This window comes from Cyclopterus lumpus, chromosome 1, assembly GCF_009769545.1.
Source record: "Cyclopterus lumpus isolate fCycLum1 chromosome 1, fCycLum1.pri, whole genome shotgun sequence".
NCBI classification, from domain to species: Eukaryota; Metazoa; Chordata; class Actinopteri; order Perciformes; family Cyclopteridae; genus Cyclopterus; species Cyclopterus lumpus.
This window is the reverse complement of record NC_046966.1, coordinates 12485610-12505865: the sequence shown is the minus strand read 5'-3', so window position 1 is coordinate 12505865 and position 20256 is coordinate 12485610. Positions and strand designations below refer to the sequence as shown.

Below are 20256 nucleotides of genomic sequence, written 5' to 3'. Positions count from 1 at the left end.
CGTAAATGCATCCGTATTAAATTAATTTAATAACCAGTTAAAAGTTCGCTGTTGTAACTTTAAGTTAGTAAAAGAGTAAATATATACTACCACTTGCCCTTACCTCATCTAACCTATACCTTGCACTAAACTGATCTTTTTTTAGTATGTTGACCTCAAAGGGAGTCAAGGATAGAAAGCCGCTCATACTTGATATCTTGTCTGGTCTGGATAAACAGGACTAACACATCCCTTGACTTTTAGGTGTCAGGACAGGCTTCAGGAGAGGCATCAGTGGAGACCGTTATTACAAAGGTGCGTGGACAGGAAATTACCTTCCAACTATCTGGATGTGTATACGCAATAGAAGTGTTCTCTCTCCCTTCCTGTGTGTTGAATATGATTTTCTATTCATCATGACATTTTGATGCCCACGCAGCCAATTTGATGACTCATAGTGAATGACTCAACAACTGCATCTTTGCTTACAGAGAATGTTGCTCTTTCTACATTTGGAAGACTCTCCTTAGTATCATGAAGCTTAATCCATATGTTTTTATGAAGTGGCACTAAGTGCAGTGGGTGTGTTATTATAACTTTTTATGTTTTTATGGTGTGTACCTCGTGGCATGTGATAAGCTGATGGTTGCAACATGGTGCGATTTGGAGTAAGTGGATATGGTAGAAGCTGGAATTAACAATTCAAATCAATCAAATAATTTTCTATTGATCCTTGCTACTACTGCAGCTCAAGTCTGGAGTTGTCCACTATACCGATTTGATACTTGAACTTAAACCTTTACCCTGGGCCCTCTCAATGAGCCATGTAGGCGGAGGACGTTTGGAAGAACACAGAGTTCACTGTGCTGTCTCATGGGGACTCTAAAGACGGCTTCATCTTGGGAGGCACGGATGATATCCAGGTGGTCAAATGTAGCACACAGTCTTTTAGTGTCCTATTAGTGTTTCAGATTTTATTGTGTGTTTTTATGCTTGTTTTACTGTGAAGGTACTCCTGGACGACAGCATCATCAATGTAGGCACGGTGGCATCTTCTCGCTACGTAGCTCCCATCAAGTCTAGGGTGGACAAATTGCTCAGACACCTGACCCTCTTCAACCAAACACTGGTAACAGTTTTCAAAAATATTAGAACAGAGTGATCTTTCATTTGGCTCCAAGTGACTCTTCTCTAGTTAGTAATGGCTTCTCTCCATGCAAAATGCAGATTATGACTTTCAATTTGGTCTCAAAGGTTACACAGTAGCGCTCCCTAGTGGCTGCAAACGAGAAGACAAAGGAACTTTGATGATATTTAATGAGTGCTATATTCTGGTTCATATAAGGCAGGCAATACTAACAGTATTACTATTATTCATGTTATAATTGCCCTTTATCTCTTAAATTATCTTTCTTCTTTTACATTTCCTTCTGCTCGCATTGTTCCAACTGCTCTCTTCCTCTCTATTTCTTTCTTCTCGCTCTCTCTCCTACCATCCTTGCCAGGATGAGTGGCTTACATGTCAAAGGAACTGGCTTTATCTCGAGAGTATCTTCTTGGCCCCAGACATCAAGAGGCAGCTGCCTGCTGAGTCCAAGATGTTTCTCAAGGTGGACAAGTCTTGGAAGGAGATCATGGCAAAGGTCAATAAGATGCCTAATGCCCTTATAGCAGCCACACAGCCTGGTAGGTAACGCATTTATGGAAAAATAAGACTTTATAATAATTTTTAAAATAATGTATATGTGGTAGGGAAGACAGATTCACACAATTGCGTTTGCACTTTGTTATGCTATGCAGATCTGTTGGAGACTTTTCAAGACAACAACACTCTTTTGGATGAGATACAGAAGTGTCTAGAAGACTACCTGGAGTCCAAGAGAGTAATCTTCCCCAGGTATAAACACATGCTTGGTTTGTAACATACTAGAACGGAGCTTTTACATCATACTACATCTTTTTTTAATCATCCTATGCTTTTTTCTCCCTTTTCTGGTTATCTTTCCCTGTGCACTATACTTTTGCTATAATATATATATATATATATATATATATATATATATATATATATATATATATATATATATACATATATTGTGATTCTCTGCATGTTCTCTCTTGACAGATTACCAGTTGTTACTCTTAATATCTCTTCCCAGTGAACACTGGGTGATAGACACCATGATCTGGATCTTGGTGTGTTGGGTTAAATACTCTGATAAGTCCTCTACTCTCGCAGGTTCTACTTCTTATCTAATGACGAGCTGCTAAAGATCTTGGCACAGACAAGAAACCCCCAAGCAGTGCAGCCCCACCTGAGGAAGTGTTTTGACTCCATTAAACGGCTAGAGTTTGCTTCGCTGCCTGAACCTTCTGGGACCAATACAGGAACTGTGCTGGATGTTGGAGAACAGGAGGCAGTCTCCAGCAAAGACATTCTGAACATGGTTTCCCCTGAGGGAGAGAAGGTCAGGTTTGAGCAACCTTAACACCTTTGGTCATCATGCTCTGTTTCAGTCCTTGCTGAGAGCACGGTGAAAAGAAATACACTCATATGCTACCTTCCTTAGTGTATAAACTATGACATAAATGAGTGGAATATCAAAGCAAGTTCTCAAATTATGCCAAAACTCGTATGAGCAGTAATTAAGGCAAAAACTGGACATGCCAATTTCTAAAAAAAAATTAAGTATTACATAGTATTGTTTTAGAAACAAGACATTGTTAAGAATTTGTTGGTTTGACAATTTAAGCATTTGACTGGTCTTGTACTGAACCGCCGGCAAATTGCTAACTCATTTCTGCTTTGGACTATTTCTTAATATCCAGATAAAGATGTAAATTATACCACACCAATTGTAGTGATAGAATTGTGTTTGACATCTCAAATTCTTTAGGACGGATAATTAATAATTCTTTAGGTGCATTAGCAATTTAGCTTGCACTGATTGCTGAGTTGCCCACTATATCAGAAATCCTCATTGGTTGATTAAGGGTGTCTCTTTTCAGCAGTTTTGCCTCTCCTTATAGTCTTTGTGCCTTTTTCTCATCATTTTGATTCTTCTTGGTTGGTACGTGGCTTTTTGAGTGACACTTTTTGGGTGAACTGCAGGGGCCCCTGACAGTTTGGGACCCTGTGCCTGTTAAGCCCATTTAGTAATCCCATTTTAAAACCCAGTAACCCTAAACTCATCCATGAGTTTAGGGCTTGTCATGACCACAAAGGGTTATTAGTTGTCACCATTGCAGTCCAATGATCACAGACGGCAAATTCGGGCTGTGCAAATGGAGACAGGATTCACAAGAGAACTCTTAATATATAATGACAACTGTTATTGTTTTTCTGTGTGTAAGTTTAGGTGCGTTTAACTAAAGGGCTTAAAGCACAAGGCAATGTGGAGGATTGGCTTTGCAAGTTGGAGGAGGCTATGTTCTCCTCACTGCGACGCCTCAGCAAGGCTGCCATCGCTGACTACCAGGTGAAGTCTAGAGAGGAATGGGTGGTGGCTGGACATCCGTCGCAGGTACACACACGCAGACACAAACATTAAATGGATCAGTGCTTTTCCTATTTTTTAAGTAACAGACAGTTGTGCTATAGTCCGTAGATTATAATTTTCCTTGGGTTTGTTTCGCAAAAATATAAAATCATTGTGACACTAAGTTGCCACTTTTACAGATATATTATTTTACTAACCATGAGAATGGTTGTGATTTTTCCTTTAAGTTACTTTTAGGAGCTAACCAATATATTAAAGTAACAGGTGGCATCTCACGTGGGGTTACAGATTGCAATCCCCTCCGCTCACTCCTCTCTTTCCAAAAATGCTAAATCTTGGTAACATCTTTCGGCTTGGTTTGTCCGTTTCGGACTTCTGTTGAAACATGGCCTTGCAACACAGCGGACTCTCTAACGCTACACACTGGTTCTTTCTATCTTTTCATCTAATGCGTTGTGCTAAGTCTTATCAATTTGTACGCACGGATTTATCTTCAGTTTGTGTGTGCGTCCACCAGGTGGTGCTGACCATCTCCCAGATGATGTGGTGCAAAGACATGGATGCTTGCCTAGATGGAAACCACAACCACTTCGCTTCCCTTAAGGAATTTGAACTGACTAACTTTGATGTAAACCACATCAATTAACTCTTGCCTTTTCCTCAAATAATTCATGTCTGCCCAATTACCTTTTAATTTAAAAGTATTAATAATACTTGTGCGTGTCTGTGTGTATTCCAGAGGCTGAATGCCCTGGCGGCATTGGTAAGAGGACAGCTGCCTACTTTACACCGTAATATCATCACTGCCCTCATCACCATCGACGTCCATGCCAGAGACATTGTCACAGATCTAGTCCGCCAAAAGGTACAATAGTACAAACACACATAAAAACCATCAATCAGCTTATAACAATGTCTGTCCTTGGCTTCGTATGGTTGTTGCAGGTATTGAGGAAAGATTTTTCATGCGGTGAGAAAATGTCTGTAACAACTCACTTCCTTAAAATAACTTCAGTCCTCTATTTCAGGTGGACACAAGGTATAACTTTGAATGGCAGAGACAGTTACGCTACTACTGGGACCTGGACCTGGACAACTGTGTAGCCAAAATGGCCCTGTCCACTTACATTTATGGCTATGAATACCTGGGATCTTGTCCTAGACTGGTTATAACACCACTCACGGTAAAACATTAATACACGTTGATACTGACACACACATGCCTTATTCTGTCCCAACATTAATTTAACAGCCGCGTAGCATAGAAACCTTTTTATTTACATTATGTTCAATGCGACTGCAGTAAGGTCAAACTTCATTCAGATTGTTTGTGAACCCACAGACATGTATAGAAAAGACACAAACAACCAAACCACTATACAGAGCTGAGAGTGTAGTCTATAGAATTTGTGTCCTGTAACAGGTAGAACTAAACATATAACACAGAAACACAGCGTTATGTGTGTGTCACTGTTACTCAAATTGTCTTTTATCTCTCCCCCTGCCCAGGACCGTTGCTATTTGTGTCTGATGGGGGCTCTCCAGTTAGACCTGGGAGGAGCACCAGCTGGGCCAGCAGGTACGGGCAAAACTGAGACCACCAAGGACTTGGCTAAGGCCCTGGCAATACAGTGTGTGGTCTTCAACTGCTCTGATGGACTTGACTACAAGGTCAGCCAAGACAAACTGTATTCAGCTGTAACCCACATCCTTGTATCACGTGTTCTGATTCTCTTTTTTAGTTTTTGGTCCACTCAGTTCTTAATTAGTTTTACCTTCATTTCTTCCCGTGCACCTCTTCACCTACATGTGACTCAGCACTGATTCTCCTTTTGTTCACAGTAAATAATACATTGAATTAACTCAGGAAGGCTTACTATCACTCTCACTGTACCTGCTAAGGGATACCATTAGATGGCGCTATCGCAAAAGCAGAAATGTTCCGGTGCCAAATAAAGTGCATACAGAGCCTTGTGTGACCTTGAGAGACATTGTACATTTCAATTTAATGTTAAACAGTACTTAGTCTTGCAGTGCAGCAACGTTTGAGTCAGTACAGCTAAAAGCACATAAAGTCAAGACGGCTGGAAAGCAATTCTTTCTTCGTCAGCTGTAGTTTGTTATTTGTTAGCAAACACCTGTGTTACAGTTAGAGAGGGCTTTGATTTAGCCAGGCTAGAACCAGCCAGGTTTTATGAGTTTGTGGCAGTGCTGTCTTCACCATTTAACTTTAACATTTAATTCTGCTGTCCATGAGATGTTAATAACTTCGATCAGTGTTTTTTGTGTCACCCATGGGAGATGCTTCTCTACCACTGCCTCGTTTGGCTCGTTTTTGTGTTTTTTTGTGAGTTTGGTTAATCCGAACTAACCCTAACCAAAAGTCACACAACAACACAAACAAACTAACCGATCGAGGCATCGGTCGATCAGCTCCTGTGTTCTGCAAACATGCTGTTTTTGTCAAAGGAGTCCTGTGACTTTGAAGAGAGCATAGATTTATGTAACTGCTTCAGTAATAACTCAAACTTGCATTTTTATTTTACCTGTCATTTTTTCTCTCTTTCTTTGTCACACTTCTATCTTCCAGATGATGGGGCGCTTCTTTAGTGGTCTTGCTCAATCGGGTGCTTGGTGTTGTTTTGATGAATTTAACCGAATTGACATTGAAGTGCTGTCTGTCATCGCACAGCAGCTCATAACCATACGAAACGCCAAAGCAGATAAGGTACACACACTCATTCCATAGACAGAAAATAATTTAATTGGTGTTTTTTTTTATTTTTATAACAACCATGGCATTATGTAAACAATCTGGTATTCAAAATGAATATTGGTAAGCGTATACCAGGACTGAACTTGGTGAAAGCGGAGAATAATATTGATGTGTCATTTATGGCAGTTTTTTTAGACACAGACATTTTTGTTCTCTAAAAACACCCAAGCATTTTATTTAATTTTTTTAAGTGAGGCTGTTAAGACATCACATCTCACTAAACTGTGTTACGCAGCTATCAAGGTTTCAATTTGAGGGCCGGGAGATCAAGCTGGTGAGGACGTGTGCAGCATTCATCACCATGAACCCAGGCTATGCTGGAAGGACGGAGCTACCCGACAACCTTAAAGCTCTCTTTAGACCCATAGCCATGATGGTGCCAAACTACGCACTCATTGCCGAGGTAACAGGCTCTCTGCGTCTGCGTCATTGTTTTTGTGCTTCAAATCTTTTATCATTCCCTTTCTTCTCTCTCTCCCTTCAGGTGATCCTGTACTCAGAGGGATTTGAGTCCAGTATGATCCTAGCGAGGAAAATGACCCAGATGTACAAGCTGTGCTCTGAGCAGCTGTCCCAGCAGGACCACTACGACTTTGGCATGAGAGCCGTCAAGTCCGTCCTGGTCATGGCTGGGTCAGAGAGCATCACACTCACACATACACTGACACACATGTGCATTCAAGAATGAACTACTAGGCCATCTAGAACTAGTGTTGCCATCTGAAAGTGTTAAGTTTATCCAGGATTATATAGGCGTATTTAGAAAAAGGCTGTTATGTTGCGGAAATGCTGTGAACATACCCCCAAGTCACGTCAAATGGTAGAACATGCAGGTTGGGTGTTAATACAACTTTCGTGGCCAAAACTCTGAATAATGTATCCTTCAAACGTAGATAATCGTCACTGGCTGGTTTCTAAGCATTTGAGAGTTGATTTCAAAGATAAGTTAAAGCCATATTTAGACTGCACATATTTTCAATCTGATATCCACAGAGAGGAACATATTGGAGCGATCCATGTCTGTCATAAAAGCTAGATCATCACTGAAAATGTCCTTAAAAATGATCTCTAGAACAGAGTGGGAACCTTGGACAGTCATCCTCAGTGAGTTAAATGGGTGTGCTTTCTGCTGAACTTTCATATATCATTAGAAAATATTTGATCAACTGCAAAAACCATAAATTAACAAATAGGGTACCAGTGATTAATCGGATTAGAGGGTAAGATCCTCTGACTGTTGAAATAACCCCATTGTTTCTTACTGTGACTGAGTGATAAGAGAAAATAAGCACTTCACTTCAACACTAGTTTCATTGTGTTTCATCTATGGAATTTCCTTCAGTTAGTCTATTTATTGTAGATTTGAAAGGATCTCTATGGGAAGAAAAGGGGCTTGAACACAGTGATTGATTTGCAGCCTTCATTCAGAGTGAAAACGACTAATTTTGACGATGATTCTGACTCATTTTTGTCTGTTTGCACAATGAAAGTAACGCCAGTTACCTTGGAGGTTTGTGGTCCTCGAACTGAGGAGCACTTGATTCTTGCTGGAAGATGCACAAATAACCTTGTTTCAACTAGATTTGAATGGATATTATTGACCACATGTAGTTAAAGTCATGCTAAATTCACTGGTTGGTTATTAGCTGGAGCTCAGGGAACTGCAATTGGCTTGTGATTCATTGTCTGTCTTTGCTTACATATTACTTCTTGAGTCTGCTTGTTCCTCACTAAGCATACATTCATTATCTCCCTCTGTAATGTCTCTAATTGTTTTACTTTGTTTTTAACAGACTTTATTTGTAACGCGTCTATATCCATTAATGACTAAAACATAATTTTACAATATTATTGATATTTATTTAAATAATAAAAACGTATAAACAGATTTTCTTAAATATGTTAATGTATTTTGTTTTATGAAAATTGACTAGTTAACTGATGTAGTTTGTAGTGAACAACATGTTAACTTGCCAAATGATCAAGACATTGTGTAGAAGGAAGAATATACAGAATAAACAAACAGGCGTAATGATCTAAAGACAATAACCCCCAGGATAAAGCAAAAAAGGCACAGCACAATCTTAGTATTGCCAATAAAATATAGCAAGTTATATTGCAGAACAAGTATTTGTAAAATGTCAATGACTTAATGCTTGATGTATGCAGTAACACAATTGATGTGTGTGTTCTTAGGTCTCTCAAGAGAAAAAACCCTGACCTCAATGAGGATGTGGTTCTTATCAGAGCCCTGAGGGATTCCAACCTACCAAAGTTCCTCACTGATGATGCTCTGCTCTTTGGGTATGCCGATCACACATTTTGGTTCGGAAGCACATCTTACTTCTGGTACATACAGAACAATAAGGACATGACATGAATCTATTACTCCAGCCTGCCTGCACAAATATGATAAGTTTCAATGAGAAACGTTTTTTTTCTTTTTACATTGCTCCATGTGAAATCTTGATGTGTTTGTATTATGCCAACAACCCCCTCCAGTGGTATCCTATCCGACCTCTTCCCCGGTGTCAGTATCCCTGATCATGACTATGGTGTCCTACACACCACCATCCTGGAGTCTCTGGTTAAGCGAAACCTACAACCACTGGCTAGAATGACCAAGAAGGTACAGTAGGAGAAAGTGATGTTCCTTCATTTATTTTAACTTTTTAAAACTTACTTATTGTGGCTCAGTGGGTAGAGCAGGTCATCCACTCATCAACAGGGAGACGCTGAGCCCCAATTGCTCACAATAGTTAGGCCAGTGCGTGATAGCTTACCACCACTGGTCTAACATGTCCAGTACAAATCCAGTGCAATATATATATATATATATATATATATATATATATATATATATATATATATATAATAGTAGTTTGACAGCATTTTAAGTCTATGGCACAGGTGACTCAAGCTTTGGCCTCACAGGCCATAGCTGTTCATGGGATCAATTATTTGTCTTATCTTCAGATTTGTTCACCATAAAGAAAAAACAATTATGGCCAACCATCCTTATTCATCGTCTCCTCTTCTTTTTATACGACCAGGTGATCCAGTTGTATGAGACCATGTTAGTGCGTCATGGTGTCATGTTAGTAGGGCCTACTGGTGGAGGTAAGACCACTGTCTACAGTGTCCTGGCAGACACACTGGAGACCCTCCATCGCACAGAGCACGCGGCTGACAACCCCTTCTATCAACTTGTGAAGACCTATATTCTCAACCCAAAATCTGTCACAATGGGAGAACTCTACGGAGAGGTACTGCAAACGAAAGAAAAAAAATACAGTACGGCCTCTTCACTTCTCTCTCTACAATCATTATTTTCCTCAACCCTTCAGATTAATACGTTAACACTCGAGTGGCGTGACGGACTGATGGCGCTAAGTGTCCGTGACGCGGTCGGCGACACCAGTGACGACCACAAGTGGGTGGTTTGCGATGGGCCAGTTGACGCCCTATGGATTGAGAACATGAACACAGTGCTGGATGACAACAAGATGCTCTGTCTGGCTAACAGCGAGCGAATCAAACTTACCCCATCCATACATATGGTGTTTGAGGTTAGAGCTGACCAGAGTTTAAGAGTGTGATGCTTTCTGCTTTAGTGAATACGTACATGGCTCCACAGAATATTGTGGTCCTAGATTATCTCATTATTAGCCTTCTTTAACTGTGTTTTTCAGGTCCAGGACTTGGCTGTAGCATCTCCAGCCACTGTCAGTCGCTGTGGGATGGTATATATCGACCCAAATGAGCTCAAGTGGATGCCCTATGTCCAGACGTGGATAAGTGGTCTCGGAGCCAAGGTTGTGCATTTTGTATCTCTTTCATCTTTATAACAGTATTTGAAATTGCAAAATGTATTTTGGAAGTGGCTAAAAGTATGCTCATTGTAATCGAGGATCTGATCTAATTTTGTATTATCTGTGTGTGAGACTGTGACTGTGTGTCCCTTACTGTTGTGCACTGGTATATAAATAGTAATGTGCTTTATCAGGCACACCATTGAGAAGAACTTAAGCTTTACCATTAAAGTTTATGACAGCACATCATAGCAAAGTTAACGCTTGCAACATTTAGCTCTGAGCCTATCAGGATGACACCGCAGTGAGGATGGATCATCTCTCCCTTTAACTTTTTACTCTCACTCTCTTTCTTGTTGTATATCTCTCACTGTGCCAATGGCTAATTGACATGAAACCATGAAACTAGTCTGTTTGTTGACATTGTATTTATCCGAAAATCTGGGATATGTTTGCTTTCCTGTGCAGTGGACAGTATATATATTCTTCTCTTCTCTCTCCACATTCATCTCCCACCTTTGAGTATTTAAACCTCTTTATTAGGAGACCAGTGACCTTCTTTTGTGTTTGTGCATTTTGCTTTGTCTAGGATAACTTTGATTTCACAAAAATGTTGTGGATTTTGTTAGAGTTTATTAGAGTTTCTAATTAGTTTTGTATTGATTTCCACTTAAGATATTCTAAATGATGGAGTCTGTCTCTTGGGGACTCTCTAACACTCTGCTACAAATAGGCAGCTTGTAGTCAGTACCTGCTCAAGGAATAGTTAAAGACATATTTTTAATTGGCTCATCCTATTTCTTGTTCATAGATGAGGAGATTATTACCACTCTCATGTCTGGCATTTCCGGTAGATAAGAATCTACAGCCAGCCAGATATTTAGTTTAGATTTGCATAAAAACTAACAACAGCTAGCCTTGCTCTGTGTGGAGGTCAGGGAGGCCAGTAAGCTTTAAAGGTTAGATTTCCTTTTTACCTTTGCACAGAGTCAGGTGAGATAAGCCCCCCCCCCTTTGCTTCCATTATTTTATGCTAAGCTCAGCTAACTGTGTCCTGGCTTTGTTTGGTGGACGGATATGGCAGTGGTAACAATATTTTTATCTAACTCTTGGCAAGGAAGTGAACAAATATGTTCCCAACATGTCCACCTATAAAACTCTGAGTCACAATAACCAGGTTGCCTCATAACCTTACCCTCCTCTCCCTGCATCAATCTCTTCACTCTATGCTTTCTCTATAGCTCCCAGACCCAGTGAGAACATACCTGCTGGAGCTGTTTGAGCAATATGTGGAAAAGGGTCTTCAGTTCGTTCTGAAGTATTGCACTCAGGCGATTCGACAGGTGGACATCAGTAAAGTGACCACTCTGTGCTCCCTGTTGGAGGCACTGCTGCTGGGCAAAGGAGGGCCAGACCTTCAACTGGTACATTAAACACAATGTGTAACTATCACTTTAGTCTATTTCAGTTATATCCATGCTGCCACACAGTACAATTTGTGCAAATGAGGACATTTTTGCACAATAACCCAGCACTTTAATGAAAAAGATTTGTTGTGGGCAAAGTCAGATGATAAAGGCAGCATCTGCTCAAACCACACAACACTAATACCTTAGGGTGGACCCGATAAATATATACAGTAAATAAAGGTTATACTTAATTTGAACCATACCGTTACTACAACTTATTAACATACAGTTTCTTCCCTTTTTATATTTTTCTGTGTGTGTTCGTGACAGGAATCCAAGCACCTCAACAGTTTATTATGTCAGACTTTCATATTTTGCTACCTGTGGGCAATAGGAGGAAACCTGACCATTTCCCACTGGGATGCTTTTGACACCTTCATTCAAAAGCAGTTTGAAGGCAACAGCAATGCGAAGGTACATATGCCTGTGCACACACCCACAGATACATACTGATATAGATTGACAAGATGGAGGGTTTTTGGCCAATATATATAACACTAAAAAACATACAAGACACTGACATTGTCAAATGTCCAGTGTTACTATTCACACTTTCTGTCAGTCAAAGCATTTTTGGTAACACATATCTATAATGCATTTTAAACCTACTTATAATGCTTTATTATCTGCTTATAGTACTGTATAATTATAGCTTTAAGTACTCATGTATATTCATAATAAAGCAATTTATATGACCTATAAGGTCAAGTATCAATACTTCATAATTGCCTGTCACTCATTGACATTTTTTTCAAAGAGTATTTATAGTGTATTATAATTCCCATAGTTGTAATACATTTTAATATTTCATAATACAGCCTAATTACTGTTATAATGCATTATAATGTGATTATAAGTGATCATTGTTACATTAAGTTAAGTGAAATCTTTTTTTTCTAAATGTCGTCAAATTCATTTTTACTTAAAGCAAACAATGACACTTACAGTAATTTAAAATCACATGTAATGGATTATATTGCAACAGTGATTATAAATAAGAAGGAATAAGTAGGAATTATAATACGCTAACATTGAAGTCAGTAAGTGACCATCATGTATGAAGTATTATGATACTTGACCATATGAATCCTTATGAAATCCTTTTTTGTGTTATAATTGTTGTTACGAAGTATTGTGGATATTTGAGTGCTTATAAATATTATTATACAATGCAATCAGCAGATTATCTGTATATCTTTATACAAATATAATCTTTTTACCAAAGCGTTTGCTGGTATGAGCATGAAATATGTAAAAAGGCCTGAAGGTTAGCTCATATTGAAATATGTAGAAAGGCCTGAAGGTTAGCTCACATTGTATTACATCAAAGTACTCTTGGCACGTGATGTTCCAAGCCAGAGCTCAGCTAATCTGAAAAAGGATTATGATACCACTCGCTCGTGTGTAATGAAGACATCAAGAAAAAGCATCCATATTTTACATTTTATTAATGCCTGAAGCGATTTACATATTTGAAAGGTAAACAACTTGTTAGCTTGAGCCAAGGTTATAAAATGCCCTTGTATATGACTATCCTACCTCGCTAGCTTTGCAGAATTATGAATTGGTCATTATAGAAAAAGCTTCAGACAGCAACACACAATGAAAGGTCCAGTCAGGCCCTGATAGACCCGGTTTTAGGATCTTAGGTTGACCGGCAATGGACCAGCAGGTGGAACGGTATAGTAGAATGGAATGAATAATGCTCTGATACAACAACAGGTGGAGATGGGGGCAACATAGACAACAAATGGCTAATAGTCTTTGTCGGCTCCTTTTTTGGATGTCGTTAGTGTGCTGGTTGAAGCTGAGTCTATACACTCTGGGGTATTTGAAATTGTCGACTGTTTCAACTGTTTGGTTCTTTAAGATGAAGGAGTGCTGCGTTGAGGAGGGACCCATTATGATTTTCTTTGTCTTGCTGACATTGAGGTGAAGATGGTTGTCTTCACACCACTAGAGAAGTGTGCAACTGTGTTGTGATAGTCCAGAGCAGAGAGGTTATGTGTGAGTAGTGCAAGAATGGCTGTGTCGTGTGTTAGTGGTGAGTGCAGGTGATGTGTTTTGGGGTGGGGTGGGGTGGAGGGGGTCTTGAGATGGATCAGAAGATGCCTTTGAGTGGTTAAAGCAAAGCATAAGAGGATCCAAGCTAAGTGGCCGGATGAATCAAGGTGCTGGAGCCGGAGGTAAAACAGGCAGACCACAGCGTCCTAGGGCAACAACTGGCAGAATGATGTTCAGCAGCATATTCTCCAGGCAGGTTATTATAATATAGTAGAGGAAGGTGGGGCCTGATGTTATGGGTCCTTCAGCCTAACATGAAATGTAAAGTTAATTGTTTGAGAGGTTTGTCTTGAATGGAAGAGGATTGAGGGTAGGAACATGACTCACTTACCTGAAGGTAATGTAAGTAAAAATGTTCTTAAAGGAGTATCATGTGGAACATCTCACACACTTCCACATCCTGTTCATCTCTCTGTGCATAAAGAGCTGATGATGATGTTGTTGTTTTCTTTGGTGTGTGTATTTGGGATTTTTTAAAGATAGTTTAGGTCAGGAAACTGTTTGTGTGTATGTTGTTGTGTGTTTACCATGAGATGAAGGCACTGCAGCCAACTCCCAGCTGTTAGCTTGATGTAAAACAAAAGGCACACCCTGTAATAGTAGTAGGATTCAGGAAAACAAATGGGGCAGACAAATACTAATTTACATGCCGCAGGGCGACTTCCAAAATGCCACAAAACAGAAAACAGTAAAACGAGTTTCTTAAATGCTTGCTTTCTAAGGACGTTGTATAGCTAATGACATACACTCTCATGAAGGCAATTGTATATATGCTTTTGTAAAAGTTATTACAATATATTTTCCCAGTGTCATGTGTGTCAATTAATGTGCATTTACGTGTGCCATGTAGCTCCCGAAGCACGAGACCTTGTGGACCGTGTATATGAACTTTGAACACAAGCATCTGGAGTCGTGGGACAACATAATCCCTGCATTCAAATACAACAGGGAGCAGCCCTTTTTTGAGATGCTGGTCCCCACCACAGACACCGTCCGCTACGGCTACCTGATGGAGAAACTGCTATCTGTGCGACGTTCTGTACTCTTCACTGGCAGCACTGGAGTGGGGAAGGTACGGATTCATGAATACAGCAGGAACATGAGCAACACTGACATGCTGTACTTTAATCTATAACACACTGACCTAATAGATAGAAATAATTTAACACGTTTGCCTCACTTCAGGTTCTCTGATGTCCTGAGAGGACAAACCTGTCAGAGTCAAATTACTGCCATGAAATTATATATCAGTGTTATTTTCCATTTTCACTGAGTTAAATATTTTAACTAACATCAGTCCTGGCTATCAATACCAAATATACATTCATTTTCAGAGGTTTTACCCTTTAAAGGCCAGTTTGTTTACATAATGGCGCTGTTTAAAAAACAAAACACAAACACTTTATTAGTTTTTGTAGGTTTATTTGTGCAAAGACTGTTTTGGGACCTCGGTATGAAGAAATATATAAATAAACAATTGTTTTTTAATTAGGTGAAATTGACACATTTATACTGCCAGTAAACAACTGCATTGGTTTTATGATCATCTATAATACTCTTAAAATGAGTGTGTGTTTTGCTTTGGTACTATAGGGCTGTATCGCTGTGCTAAACCATAGATCCACAAAGTTTGGTGAAAAGCTTTTGAAACTGATGAATCTTTCAGTATCACTGGTTGTCTGTCAGTGTTAGTGAAGTATTTGTATGTGTCCGTCCCTTACAGTCAGTGGTGGCTCGGGGCCTCCTGAACAGTATTCAGGAAAAGGCAGAATACCTCCCAGTCTACATTAATTTCTCGGCTCAGACCTCATCCGCCCGCACACAGGAGATCATTGAGTCCAAACTGGAGAAAAAGAGGAAAAACATTATGGGTATTGACTCGCAGTTGCATGACCACACTCATATATTGCAATGTAGAAAGTCTGTGTTAAAATAGGTATTGTTATTACCACACATAATTAGGTCATACAAAGTGTAAATGCTTTTTCTTTTTTTTCAATCCATCTACACACAGTATCTTCTTCTCTTGCCATATGTCCATCTTCCAATGTGTAAATCTAATATTGTTTTTCATCCTTCTCTCCTCATCCTTTCCTTTTCCCCCCCTGCAGGTGCTCCTGGTAACAAGAAGTTAGTGGTATTTGTGGATGACCTGAATATGCCTAAACTGGACAGTTATGGCTCTCAGCCCCCGATAGAACTCTTGCGCCAATTCCAGGACTTTTCTGGCTTCTATGACAGAAACAAGTTCTTCTGGAAGGAGATCCAGGTATCGATATACTGTATATATAAATATAAATAAGATGTCAGTCATGAGGCGCCTTTGACAGTAATGAGTTATGTATGTGCATACATCTGACTTTGGCTGCATACCGTTCAGTCAATGGCTGTTATAGAGTCCTACGTATAACTTATGTCTGTCCCTTTTGTGAGTCTAATTACAGACAAGTAAACATTCAGTTAGGAAAACTTGTTTGCTGTCTGGTGAGAGTTAGCTGTAGTAAGATAAAAGTTGTTTTTCTTCCTGTTTTTAGTCTGTATGCATAGCAAGGCTAAACCGTCCAGGAGCTGTACACACAGAGCTGAAAATTATATGAATGTTCTCATCTAAATATGGGATGAGATGGCAAAACAGCTGTCTTTCTGGGGGTGCCTTTTTAATTGTCTATTAGTTTTCTGTTAAGTTAAGAAAGTGTAGATATAGCTCTTTAGTTGTTATTTCTTTACAGTCAGCATCAACTGCATTTGTTTTCTAGTTGAACTTTTAATTAAGTTAGTTTATTTATATACGAAACCCATTCATCACGTGTGTGTGTGTGTGTGTGTGTGTGTGTGTGTGTGTGTGTGTGTGTGTGTGTGTGTGTGTGTGTGTGTGTGTGTGTGTGTGTGCGCGCGCACCTGTATTAAGGTAGAGAACACCATTTTTGTATTCTGCATGGATATAACGTTTCCTGCATTTAACTTGTGCCATACAACTACATACACACACACACACACACACACACACACACACACACACATACTCACACACACATACACACATACTCACCAGACTGATTGTACTTCAGACTGCATGTGATGTCTGATGTAGATGAGTGTGTGTGAATGTGTAGGTGTGCATGGGTGACCTTGGAGTTGCGCATAAGCAGTAATATCTAAAATGTAACACCTCTTTTCTTACTGACCAAAGCCAAAATCAGTGCAACGTAAGACACCTAAATAAGGAGAGACTGCATTTGTAATCTTCCACCCGCCTGCCCACACAGACATTCCTGCCCATTTCTGTAGCTCCCACCGATGCTCCATACCACTGTCACCTGCGCCAGTATTTTAATTACACTGACAACATGTGTCTTCTTTTTTTGGTTGCCCATATGTATCTTTTTAGTCTAGAGAAATGCTAATAAAATTACTTAATTATCTAGTGTCAGAGCAGTAGACATATGGTTATTTAAAGATCAAATTGGATTAAATGAAATGAACCCAACTGCCTTTTCTCTTTATTTTAGTACCTTATAATAGAGAGACAATGCAGTTGTGGCAGTATGTGAGAAAGACAAACTAAATTGAAAGTTAACTTTATATAGTTCTCTATTTTCTATATATAATTTTTCGGACTATATTCTGGTCCCCATAATCTTTTATGTTTGATGATATTGTGAATTCAATTTTTTTTAAGGTTTTTCGACTGCTGGACAAAACAAGCAGCATAAAGATATGAAGATGTCATCTTGGGCTCTAGAATATTGTGCTGGTCATGTTCACAATTTTCAGACACTTTATACACTAAATGTAATAATTAATGGTAAAATTTTATTTTAGATTAATTTATTTTTCCCTAATAATTCCCTACGCTTTCAACAATTATGTTGAATCCTGCAGAATCCCAGATCTGTAGCAAGAGGCATTTCCTCTCTTTTCAATTTGGGCCAACCATTTTTGCTTTCTACTTCAGGAAATGACCATTGCCGCAGCGTGCGCTCCTCCAGGAGGGGGGCGCAATCACGTGACCCCCCGATTCATCCGCCACTTCAGTATGCTGTGTCTTCCCACACCGTCGGAACACAGCCTCAAGCAGATCTTCAAAGTGAGGAGACACATCTACATACAAATACTGTTTTGAGAGAATGCGCTTTAAAATGATTTGTATTCAGGATGTATCCCACACTTGTACACAGAAAGGTTGTTATTTTTCCAAAATGTCGGTGAGCATCAGTCGCTCTAGTTTTGCAGTGCGTCCCGCTGTGTTGGAACTCGGCTTTTTGGCAGATTCAGCACATTCAATCGGCAGCTGAGATCATCGCTGAGAGAAATCCCTCTGATTGCATTGTCAGCTTAAACGAATCATTGAAATGGAAGTGTGGAAAGGATGCAAAATTGTTAATCTTCATCATCATTCCAGTATTCTGCAATGAAGCTAATTGGTGATCCAGAGTTTTGTGAAAATGGTAGATAAACACTGCTTTGTTGCAAGTATGTCTTTTAACAATATTTTTATATTCGTAGTACTATGTCTTCCAGTTTCCCTTTTTAAATGACTGATTACAGCCACCTACTGGAATGGAGAGTTATTTCCTCTCTCATTGGCAGAGAATGTACATGCTATTTGGCCGTTGGTTTCAGGCGATTTTCAGGCGAAAAGCCCTTCGTCGCTGCTGGTTTGGTGTGTCTGGGCCTTTAAACATACTGTTAGGGCTTTTAAACCTGTGCTTAAAATGTCAAACAAAATGTAATGCTGAAAAACTTATCGTTTCCTAAAAATATATGTTATTATATATTATGTACATGTACTTTTTTCTATGATAACTGACACTTGCTCTATCACTCTCTCATACATCCAACTCAACCCACTCCCCACTATTATTCATCCTTAATTCCTTCTTTCATGCTTGTTATGATCTCTTTTCTCACACAACTTTCCTCCAGGCCATCCTGAGTGGTTTCCTTAGTGACTTTTCCCAAGCGGTGAAGGACTGTGCTGGCCAGATTGTGGATGCAGCTGTGGAGATTTACAACCGCTTGAGTGTCGACTTGTTGCCTACTCCAGCTAAGTCCCACTATGTCTTCAATCTACGGGACCTCTCCAAGTGTGTCCAAGGTGAGACGCACACAGACAGTTCAGGGCTCTGGAAAAGTACTTTCTTAAGCAACCGAAATATGGGAGCGAAAAGGATAACATGCAGACAACTAAAACACAGGAAGAGGTTTAAGGCGTTACGCGAGTAGTGATAACTAAAGGTGCATTTTAATATGAGGTATGCTCACATCTCTCTTTTCCTCAACAGCACATGCTTTGCTGAAAGAGACTGACAGATGCAGAGATTGTTTTAAATCTTTGTACCTCCACAGCTTGAGGGCACTGCTATGATTTGTCTCTTCAAGCCACATTAGCAACATTTATAAGCTCTGTCTCAGCCTCATGTTCCCAAATCGTCGACACATCAGCCTTCTTTCCTCTATCCCTCCCTCTCTTCCTTTACCCAGCAGGCATCATTACGGCACAAAGATGAGCTGAAGTGACTTGTATGACTGCTTTCCGTACACAACTTGTTCAGCATTGCTAGTGTGAATTACTCAAACGCAGTTGCCCTTAGCAATGCATGCCGTTAGTGAGGGGTAATAAACACTCACTCCTCCCATTATTTTTATTTGGAGTTATAGTTTGTTTAACAGTATGTTACACATTCGTTACAAACCACAAGTAAAGAAATGTACTGTAGTCAGAGATATACTTGCTTTTAAGGACGTGTTTGCGAATCCTGCGTTCGTTTGGACTCCAAACATGAATGGTAGCGGCTTTGGTGTTGCAGTAAGGGGATGTGACAGGATCAGGGGTCAGTAGGCACTTCAGTGCCTTAAAAAAAGAGTGTAAAGTTTTGAAGACAAGCAAATATTATCCGCATCTGCACAGTGATATTTATGCTTGTCAAAATAGTTTGCTTCTTTAGGGTCTTAGTTCTCTGCTGTGCTCTCTAGTAGACTCCTCCAGTAAAATGCATTGTACATGGCCAAGTCTGTGTACAATTACATTTACAACACAGTCAGTTGTCTACATGAAGGCGGGATTAAGAAGCAAGTATACCTCCAACCTCATAAGACAATACAGTATTGCCTATATTTTCTACTAAGCCTCTGAACTTTTTACCCCTGTGCATTGAAGATAAATTATACAGAACAATTATTCATTCCATACATCTTCTTGTTAACCTCTCTTCATATCCAGGTATATTGCAGTGTGAACCGAGTCAAGTGAGAGACAAGAACCAGATCTTCCGTCTCTTCTGCCACGAGTGTCAGCGAGTGTTCCATGATCGACTAATCAACAACCAAGATAAAACCTATTTCAACACCATCGTCACAGAAATGGCCAGTAAGAAGTCATTCTCAAATAATAACTTGCCTTGCTAAATGCACAAACTGTTGGAATGGTGCACATATTCAACCACTATGTGTCACTCTCCCCGTTACCCACTTATTATGCATCGTTTGTAATACCCCTCCCTTCCTTTCTGCCAGACAAACATTTTAGCATTACCTTGGAGCCCTCTTACTTTGTGACTCAGCCCATCATATTTGGGGACTTCATCAAGGTCAGATTCTCTCTTCTATTAAAAAAAAGCCTCATACATTTAGAAATGATTGAATATGTGTGTTAA

The 20256-nt window shown here is 39.6% G+C and overlaps 1 protein-coding gene across 1 annotated transcript in view; it reads left to right on the top strand.

Moving 5' to 3' along the window:
• Nucleotides 1–20256, top strand: part of dnah6 (dynein, axonemal, heavy chain 6) — a 48751-nt gene that overhangs the window by 6660 nt on the left and 21835 nt on the right. Inside the window, exons 19-46 of the mRNA XM_034537651.1 lie at nt 244–294; nt 810–902; nt 989–1108; nt 1485–1665; nt 1780–1876; nt 2219–2447; nt 3339–3503; nt 3997–4107; nt 4219–4344; nt 4508–4663; nt 4989–5150; nt 6070–6207; nt 6491–6658; nt 6740–6888; nt 8452–8559; nt 8758–8884; nt 9309–9521; nt 9603–9824; nt 9948–10070; nt 11309–11491; nt 11807–11950; nt 14451–14672; nt 15324–15471; nt 15712–15869; nt 17556–17687; nt 18527–18698; nt 19824–19970; nt 20117–20190. Of these exons, the coding sequence (XP_034393542.1) occupies nt 244–294; nt 810–902; nt 989–1108; nt 1485–1665; nt 1780–1876; nt 2219–2447; nt 3339–3503; nt 3997–4107; nt 4219–4344; nt 4508–4663; nt 4989–5150; nt 6070–6207; nt 6491–6658; nt 6740–6888; nt 8452–8559; nt 8758–8884; nt 9309–9521; nt 9603–9824; nt 9948–10070; nt 11309–11491; nt 11807–11950; nt 14451–14672; nt 15324–15471; nt 15712–15869; nt 17556–17687; nt 18527–18698; nt 19824–19970; nt 20117–20190 (4119 nt within the window). The remainder of the gene's footprint in view (nt 1–243; nt 295–809; nt 903–988; nt 1109–1484; nt 1666–1779; nt 1877–2218; nt 2448–3338; nt 3504–3996; nt 4108–4218; nt 4345–4507; nt 4664–4988; nt 5151–6069; nt 6208–6490; nt 6659–6739; nt 6889–8451; nt 8560–8757; nt 8885–9308; nt 9522–9602; nt 9825–9947; nt 10071–11308; nt 11492–11806; nt 11951–14450; nt 14673–15323; nt 15472–15711; nt 15870–17555; nt 17688–18526; nt 18699–19823; nt 19971–20116; nt 20191–20256) is intronic.